The 10126-nt window shown below is 37.7% G+C and overlaps 1 protein-coding gene across 1 annotated transcript in view; it reads left to right on the forward strand.

Moving 5' to 3' along the window:
- DOCK7 (dedicator of cytokinesis 7) overlaps positions 1 to 10126 on the forward strand; it is a 166018-nt gene that overhangs the window by 149001 nt on the left and 6891 nt on the right. Inside the window, exons 44-48 of the mRNA XM_010833923.1 lie at positions 62 to 187; positions 1938 to 2027; positions 2144 to 2380; positions 2714 to 2857; positions 3546 to 3652. Coding sequence (XP_010832225.1) covers positions 62 to 187; positions 1938 to 2027; positions 2144 to 2380; positions 2714 to 2857; positions 3546 to 3652 — 704 coding nt within the window. The remainder of the gene's footprint in view (positions 1 to 61; positions 188 to 1937; positions 2028 to 2143; positions 2381 to 2713; positions 2858 to 3545; positions 3653 to 10126) is intronic.

Raw genomic sequence — 10126 nt, forward strand, 5'->3', positions numbered from 1 at the left:
GTGCACGACAAAAAGTCTCTGTATTAAAGTTTCTCTGTTTTCCTACACCTAGGATGGTAAGCGGATGTTTGGCACCTATTTTCGGGTCGGTTTTTATGGAACTAAGTTTGGGGATTTGGATGAACAAGAATTTGTTTACAAGGAACCTGCAATAACCAAACTCGCAGAGATATCTCACAGATTGGAGGTGAATACTGTGGTGGTTCAAAATTTCATCCTTAATTTGTATTTTCTATGATGAATAGACTTTTCACATCCAGATCTAATCCTTTAATAAGCCAGATCCTGCCAAATAATCTACTCCTTTTGGGTATGAGGCTTTTTATAGGTACAATAATATTCTCTTGAATTTTTAAAATCTTTGATAGCAACAGTAAAATATTATTATTAACTTGATTTTTTGAGGGTCTATTTTCACACATATTTTAGAAACCCTGTATCTTTTAGAATTACCATGATTTGTGGAGAAATGTATATAGTATTATCCACATTTTGTAGAAAAGGTTATAAGGAATTAATAATCATGGAACTAGACCCCAAGATATTTCTGACCCAAGTGCGTTACCTTTTTGGGTTAACTGATTCCCAGTGAAGTAATCTTTAGAACTTAAAAGCTTGAAATTATACTTTAAAAACACTTCTTAGAATCCTTTAACCTTTATACAGATACTTAATTTTCAAAATAAACAATTAACTTTAATATTGATGAAACTAACCTGTCTTTTCTGCTATCGTTGTTCTTTCCAATCTTTCTGTGTCCTTGTTACTCCAAGTGTGGTTCATGGACAGAATCTGCATTGACATTACCTGGGAGATTGTTAAATGCAGAATCTCAGACCCCACTTCAGACCTTTTGAATTAAAATCTGTATTTTAACAAGTCCTCAGGTGATTTGTATAGACAGAAGAGTGTAGGCTGGTTTTTATTCACAGATGATGTTAATTTCTTCAGCGTTCTGTTCTTATTGGTGACTTCACAGGGCTCAACTTCCACAAACTGGTTTTAGTTGTGACTTCTTGTTGTTTCAAAAGCCTATTAAGTCTTGGGAAATTTTAAGACAGTATTTTTCAAACTTACTGAGTCATAAAAGTTATCTTTGAGGTAGGAGTGTCTGTTCTGCTTTGAGGATTGAGACTTAATTTTTCCTTTTGAAGAGCTCCATCTTTTGCCCATGCTGCCACTCAGGGTCATATGGAAAAGTCACTACATTCTTGACCCAGGGTTACCTTTTCAAAATCTGAACTTACACAGAACTTCAACAAGTTAATGTTTTTATTTGGAAATTCTGGAACATTACATTAATCATTCAGAAAAATGAATGCTTGTTCATTGACTCATGCCTGTAAGAAGTCAGGTTACATCAGACTCTGAAAGTGAAGTCGCTCAGTCATGTCCAACTCTTTGCAACCCCATGGACTGTAGCCTATCAGGCTCCTCAGTTAATGAAATTTTCTAGGCAAGAGTACTGGAGTGGGTTGCCATTTCCTTCTTCACGGGATCTTCCCGACCCAGGGATCGAACCCAGGTCTCCCGCATTGCGGGCAGACACTACCGTCTGAGCCACCAGAGACGTCCAATATCCTATACACATCAAATATAATGAATTTTTTTTGTCTCTTCTTTCTGTTCCCTTTTTGGTTTTCTTGAGGATCTCTTGTGGAATCCTATATTTTCATTGGTGAAAATTATTTTTATTTTGTGTTATTTAAAGTGAGTAAATGGGAATAATATCAAATAAATATGGAGTGAGAGCCTGTTAATTTGATAGGCTAAATATAAATTCTGTTAATGTAAATAATTATTATTTTGTAATCATTGACACCATCTTATAAGAACTTACTAAACGGCTTCATTTGTTCAGGAGTCTCCCTCAGAGGCCTTCTCTGTTTTCTACTACTGTTAACTTCATGTGAAAGATTTCTTTTTCTTTATTTTAGGGATTTTATGGAGAAAGATTTGGAGAGGATGTAGTTGAAGTAATCAAAGATTCTAATCCTGTGGACAAGTGTAAATTAGATCCTAACAAGGTATGATTGACAGACTGTGATGCCCCATAGATGCATCTTTGAGACTCTGATTTTGTTGGAGGAAGACTAAACAATAATTTAACAGTGAATAAATGAAGAACTTTTTCATTTCTCAGGCCTATATTCAGATTACCTACGTGGAACCATACTTTGACACATATGAGATGAAGGACAGAATCACATATTTTGACAAAAATTATAATCTTCGTCGTTTCATGTACTGTACACCCTTCACTTTAGATGGTCGTGCCCATGGGGAGCTTCATGAACAATTCAAACGGAAGACCATTCTGACTACTTCTCATGCCTTTCCTTACATTAAGACAAGGGTCAATGTCACTCACAAAGAGGAGGTAAGACTCCAAAGAGGGAAAAAGAATTAGTGGAACAAATACATTGAAGCCGTGTGAGAACAATGTGGACATAGCATTGTGTATGGTAACATACTAGAATTTGACCCATTTTTAAGTCATTAACTTTCAGCTTCTTTTCTAAGTCCCTCATTCACCCTCAGCTTATGCTTTAAAAGTTTTTTTTTTTTCATTGAATGATCCAAAGTTTCAGGATATATTATTAGATAATACTTCATAGTTGCCACTTTTTTCTTATTTTAATTGATTGTGTATAAAGCTCACTAAATATTTTTCAATCAATCCACTGGCCTAAATAGATGTTATTTCACCCAGATCATCTTAACACCAATTGAAGTTGCTATTGAAGACATGCAGAAAAAAACTCAGGAGTTGGCATTTGCAACACATCAAGATCCAGCAGACCCAAAAATGCTTCAGATGGTCCTCCAGGGGTCTGTAGGCACAACAGTGAATCAGGTGGGAGTGTTTGCTAATACTGTGTGATTTTAGTTATAAATGGAATTTGGAATGATTACAGTATTATATTTTCCAGAAATCACAAATGTGTTACATCAAGTGAAAATATGTTAGAAGTAGTTGCACAGACACTGAAAATATAAGAGGTTAAACTGAAATAAAGATTTTAAGGCCTTTACCTCCTAAAAGTATATGTGATTTAGAGTTTTTACTTCCAAATGATATACTTACGCACAAAAGATTACCTTTAATTCCAAATATCCTCCTAATATTATGAATGCTTTGGGGAAACTGTTTTCGCAAAGTAAAGTGTCTAATAATCAGTGGACTGACAGCTGATTGTCCATAGCCTGATAACTGTTATATCTAAGATAAAGAATACAAAAAATACAAGGCAAAAGGCATTAATGAATACAATAGTTAGTGCTTTGTCTCCTACTCATTTTCTTTGAAATATGAAATAATAAGTTAATTGCTGTGGGCAAAAGTATAGATTTGGCATCGGGAAAAACTATAAACATATTGTCAGAATTGGTCTCTGAAAAGTTTTAATATAAACATAGTCATATATGTATTAAGCTTAAATGCACACATCTTGGTGCTAAGAAAAATGGATTTGGTAAATTCTATTTCTGTGAATATTTAAAAAACAAAAACATACTTTTTGTTTTATTTTCTTATTTTACAGGGGCCTTTGGAAGTTGCCCAGGTTTTCCTATCGGAAATACCCAGTGACCCAAAGCTCTTCAGACATCATAATAAACTGCGACTTTGCTTCAAAGATTTTACTAAAAGGTATTCAAAGTTTTCTACATAAAGATACTCAAATTGAGAATGTCTAATCCACAGTTTGATATGAGTCATAAGGGATTATTGAAAGGAGAAACTATAGGAAAATGGTTCACAATGAGATGTAGTCTGAGTATAACTTGCTACTCCATATGTATTTTATATATATATATGTATCCGTGCCCCCCAATTCTCTATGTAATGCCATGTTTTAAATTTTGAAAATGAGAGAAACCTCGATTCAGGAAATCTTTAACTTGAAACTATTATTAGTTTGACATTTAACTAGTTAACTTTGAAAGCTGTTATTTATTTTGAACATTCAGTGTGAGAGTTTCTGTCTCTCTTCCCTCAGAAAACATACAAGCAGCAAACTTGGAAGCAAAAAATTTGTCTTCAGATCTTATCCTTATATGTCTCTTTTCCAGGTCACTTAATCTTTATGATCCTCTGTTTTTAATGTATGAAGTAAGGATATAATATCTACCTCACACAGGGAGATTGTGCAAATTAGATGAAATAATACTTGGATGAATTGGGGCCTCCCAAAACACCCCCAGATGGGATGATTTGCTAGGAGGACTCAGTGGACAGCATATAGTCATATACATGGCTATGGTTTGTTAACAATGAAAGAGTTGAAAGTAAAATTAGCAAAGGGAAAGGGCACGGGGTGAAGTCTGGAGGAAACCAGGTATAGGCTTCCCTGGGTCCTCTCCAAGGGTGGTCACTTAGACGTGCTGATTGTTCAGCAAAGAATCGTGGCAGCATGGGGGAAATCATGTCCACCCGGGAAGCTAGTAGAGACTCAGATGCCAACCAGGCTTTTTGTTGAGGGCTAGTCCAAAATCACTGCAGATGGTGATTGCAGCCATGAAATTAAAAGATGCTTATTCCTTGGAAGGAAAGTTATGACCAACCTAGATAGCATATTCAAAAGCAGAGACATTACTTTGCCAACAAAGGTCCGTCTAGTCAAGGCTATGGTTTTTCCAGTGGTCATGTATGGATGTGAGAGTTGGACTGTGAAGAAAGCTGAGCGCCGAAGAATTGATGCTTTTGAACTGTGGTGTTGGAGAAGACTCTTGAGAGTCCCTTGGACTGCAAGGAGATCCAACCAGTCCCTCCTAAAGGAGATCAGTCCTGAGTGTTCATTGGAAGGACTGATGCTGAAGCTGAAACTCCAATAGTTTGGCCACTTCATGCGAAGATTTGACTCATTGGAAAAGACCCTGATGCTGAGAGGGATTGGGGGCAGGAGGAGAAGGGGATGACAGAGGATGAGATGGCTGTATGGCATCACCGACTCAATAGACATGAGTTTGGGTAAACTCCGGGAGTTGGTGATGGACAGGGAGGCCTGGTGTGCTGCGATTCATGGGGTCACAAAGAGTCGGACACGACTGAGCGACTGAACTGAACTGAGTCAATAGGTATCTTCTCCCTGACAGTTAGCAAAATTCCAGACTCCCAAAAGGAAAGCTGGTATTTAACAGAAACTATAGTGTTTATATAAAATGTTCAGGCACAGTGAGCCACTGTTTCTGCATATGATAGGAACCCTTCCCAAATCCAGATTCCCAGACTGTAACCCAGGGCCAACCTTGCAAACAGGCCTTTTTAGGATAGCAACCTCAGGCCTGCCGTTACCTCTTTTGCTTCACAAATAACATTTGGCATATAATGAATAGGTGTTCAGTAACTGCAAAATTTTGAAACAATAGGGGAAAAGAATCAACAACTTGATACTGATTCCTGCTTCACTCACACTATCAGCACAAAAGAGGGAATGATCATTTTACATGGTGATGTCAGGGAATATTTCACACAGGAATTAACATCATAAACAAAAGTACAGAGTACAAAGTATTAAATGTTGCTGTTGTGTCTAACTCTTTGTGACCCCGTGGACTTTAGCCTGAAGGGCTCCTGTGTCCATGCAATTCTCCAGGCAAGAATACTGGAGTGGATTTGCCATGCCCTTCTCCTAACATCATATATGGACCTTTAAAATTAGAGATACCAAGGAAGCATTTCATGCAAAGATGGGCACAATAAAGGACTGAAACAGTATGGACCTAACAGAAGCAGAAATATTAAGAAGAGGTGGCAAGAATGCACAGAAGAACAATACAAAAAAAGATCTCAATGAATGGGATAACCACAATGGTGTGTTCACTCACCTAGAACCAGACATCTTGGAGTGTGAAGTCAAGTTGGATCATAGAAAAAGCAAGAGATTCCAGAAAAACATCTACTTCTGCTTCATTGACTACATTGAAGCCTTTGACTTTGAGGATCACAAACTGTGGAAAATTCTTAAAGAGATGGGAATACTAGACTGCCTTAGCTGCCTCCTAAGAAACCTGTATGCAGGTCAAGACAACAGAACTGAGCATGGAACAATGGGCTGGTTCCAAATTGGGAAAGGAGTATGTCAAGGCTGTATATTGTCACCATTCTTATTTAACTTTTATGCAGAGTACATCATGTGAAATGCTGGGCTGGATGAATCACAGTCTGGAATCAAGATTGCTGAGAGAAATATCAATAACCTCAGATATGCCAATGACACCACTCTTATGGCAGAAAGTGAAGAGGAACTAAAGAGCCTCTTGATGACAGTAAAAGAGGAAAGTGAAAAAGCTGGCTTAAAACTCAACATTCAAAACACAAAGATCATGGCATCTGGTCCCATCGCTTCATGGCAAATAGGTGGGGAAACAGTGAAAATAGTGACAGACTTCATTTTCTTGGGCTCCATAATCACTGTGGATGATGACTACAGCCATGAAATTAAAAGACGCTTGCTCCTTGGAAGAGTATGACCAACCTAGACAGCATATTAAAAAGCAGAGACATTACTTTGCCAACAAATGTCCATATAGTCAAAGCTATGGTTTTTCCAGTAGTCATGTATGGATGTGAGAATTGGACCATAAAGAAGGCTGAGTGCCAAAAAATTGATGCCTTTGAATGGTGGTATTGGGGAAGACTCTGGAGAGTCCCTTAGACTGCAAGGAGATAAACCAGTCCATCCTAAAGGACATCAACCCTAATTATTCATTGGAAGGACTGATGCTGAAGCTTCCATACTTTGACCACTTGATGCAAAGAATCAACTCATTGGAAAAGACCCTGATGTTGGGAAAGAATAGAAGGCAGGAGGAGATAGGGGTGGCAGAGGATGAAACGGTTGGATGGCATCACCAACTCAATGGACATGAGTTTGAGCAAGCTCCGGGAGATGGTGAAGGAGAAGGAAGCTTGGCGTGCTGCAGTCCATGGGGTCACAAAGAGTCAGACACAACTGAGCAACTGAACAACAAAAACAATGGACCTTGAAAGACGAATATTAGTTTTTCAGTCAGAAAAGAGGGGAGGGATATACTAAAAACAAATAACCAGCATGAGCAAAGTTTAGATCTGTTCTGAGAAAGATGAATAGTGAAGCTGGAACTGTAGTCTCTGAAGACAAGTAGTCAAACACTGGTGGAAATAGACTAAGTACCATTAAGTAGATGACTTGTTAACTAGCGAAGCAGCATCAGAACCATAGTCAGAAGCCAGTCTTGGACTTCCTATTCTGGTTTCTCTTATATTATGAACTGTGGTTTCTCTTATCAAATCATTCACTGAAAGGGTTTATTTGGGTAGCAGTAATTTCACATTACAGCACTTTGTCATCAGGAAAATAGGAATGCTAACTTGTTCAAGTCTCTCAAGACAGTATTTTATTCTCACTGCAATAGCTGTCATTAATTGTTATCAGTTACTCCTGCATGAACATGGTAAACATCTTTTTAAAAACTTCAGATAGCTTTATTGGAAGTCTGGGATTTTATAATCTGATTATTGAGCCAGATGACCTTATCAGTTTGGTTATAGAAAACATGGCTCCTAATGTATGTTGAAGATGAATGACCAGAGTACAGAAAGCAAGCTTCTTTTTGTAGAATTGACTGACTTCTGTTGTGACTGACAAATACACACTATTATATATAAAATATCTTCCCTTGTAGCTTAGTCGGTAAAGAGTCTGCCTGCAGTGCAGGAGATCTGGGTTCAATCCCTGGGTCGGGAAGATCCCCTGGAGAAGGAAATGGCAACCCACTCCAGTATTCTTGCCTGGAGAATCCCATGGACAGAGGAGCTGGCAGGCTACAGTCCATGGGGTCGCAAGAGTCAGATACAACTTAGTGGCTAAACTACCACCACCACCAAGGACCTAATGTATAGCACAGAAACTACTCAATACTCTGTAATGACTTATATGGGAGGAGAATCTAAAAGAGTGGATATATGCATGTGTACAACTGATTCACTTTGCTGTACACCTGAAACTAACACAGCATTGTAAATCAAGCATACTCTGACAAAAATTTTTTAAACATTGATTTTATTATTTGGGACGTTTCAAATACGAACCAAAAAAACCCTACTGTGATTGTGAGCTGGATGATCTTGGAACAGTACATACTTCTTTAGGTCATAGATACTAATAATGCTTATTTTCTTTCTATTTTTTGGGGAATTTTTACTATTACTACAGTTCTAAAACAGATGTCCTCTTTTTTGTGTTTATTTATGATAAGGTAATGAATTCCTATAGTTTGCAGGTCTCCTTAAGGGTTACTATAAAGAAGGTTTTCTCTTTTAAATTACAAAAAGGCAGAAAGCCAGACTACATGTTTTAAACCTTACAAGTCAGCGAATACTGTATTTTTGATTTTTGTGTGTATATATTTTATGTTAATATGCATATTTGTTCTACCACAACTGTTATATATATAAATTCTTATTTTTTCAATTAAGGTTAAAACTATTATTCTAATAGTTGTATTATCTCATCAAAGATCTGAATTTAAGTTGAATTTAAGTGTGGTATAGTAATGAAGTGTATTTTTTTTCTTTTGCCAAATTAAAGTATTAAGCTCAAGATTACAGAGCCAAAGTACATGAGCATTTTTATCGGCTCCTAATATGTAATCTGTTCCAAAAAGTTCTAAGTAGTAACAATGCCAAGAATGCAAATGTACTACTAGTTGCAGTACACCTTACTTTATGTAATGCTATTTAAATATGGTGTCTCTTGTTAATCAGTTTAAATGGTACTTCAGCTTGCATTCTTTTATTCCTAAAAACAATAAACATTTTTTTTTTGGTATTTACTCTTTACATACTCTTAGGTATATAAGCTCTAGAACTATCTCTTGTACATCCAGAAGTAAAGAAATAGTTGAATAGTATTCTTTATAACTAAAAAATGACAACAAAACACAAAACCAGGAGACAACCAAGATATCCATCAACAGAAGAGTAAATAAATCATGGCATATCCATAGGTTCAATTTCAACCAGATAATACCACATCTTTTTCCAAAGTGCGTAAGCCAGATTTAAATTCTCACCAGTAGTGTTTGGGAGAGTTCCTATTGCAATGTAAAGTGGAAGTGAAAGTGAAGTCGCTCAGTCGTGTCTAACTCTTTGCAATCCCCTGGAGTGTACCAGGCTCCTCCATCCATGGGATTTTCCAGGCAAGAGAACTGGAGTGGGTTTCCTTCTCCAGGGGATCTTCCCGACCCAGGGATCGAACCCAGGTCTCCTGCATTGTAGGCAGACGCTTTTGATATTATCTGACAACCTAATTTTTACCAATCTAGTGGGTATGAAATAATATGTAATTATAGTTTAAATTGGGAGAAGGCAGTGGCACCGCACTCCAGTACTCTTGCCTGGAAAATCCCATGGATGGCGGAGCCTGGTAGGCTGCAGTCCATGGGGTCGCTAAGAGTCGGACACGACTGAGCGACTTCACTTTCACTTTTCACTTTCATGCATTGGAGAAGGAAATGGCAGCCCACTCCAGTGTTCTTGCCTGGAGAATCCCAGGGACGGGGGAGCCTGGTGGGCTGCCATCCATGGGGTCACACAGAGTTGGACACGACTGAAGTGACTTGGCGGCAGCAGCAGCAGCAGCAGCATAGTTTAAATTTCCTTTTCCTGGATTACCAGCGAGGTTGAACATCTTGTCATGTGTTTATTAGCTATTTCTCTTTCCTCTCTGTAATGTTCAAACTTCTTTTATTTGCCATTTTCCTACTGAATTCTTTTCCTTACTGATTTCTAAGGGTATTTACATTCTGGAAAAGTAATCCTTTATCATTTGTATCACAGACATCTTTTCTGAACTTGGGGCTTAGCACTTTTTTTTTTAATAAACAGAAGTTGTTAAATTTAGTATTGCAAAATAATTCCATCTTTCTTGTTACGACTCTTGCTTTTTGTGTCTTAAGAAATTTTTTACCCAAGGTCAGAGTATGTTGACTTCCTAAACATCTATATAATCAGATCAGATCAGATCAGATCAGTCGCTCAGTCGTGTCCGACTCTTTGCGACCCCATGAATCTCAGCACACCAGGCCTCCCTGTCCATCACCAATTCCCAGAGTTCACTCAGACTCACGTCCATCGAGCTGT

Source organism: Bison bison, unplaced genomic scaffold, assembly GCF_000754665.1.
Source record: "Bison bison bison isolate TAMUID 2011002044 unplaced genomic scaffold, Bison_UMD1.0 scf7180017863957, whole genome shotgun sequence".
Classification (NCBI taxonomy): domain Eukaryota; kingdom Metazoa; phylum Chordata; class Mammalia; order Artiodactyla; family Bovidae; genus Bison; species Bison bison.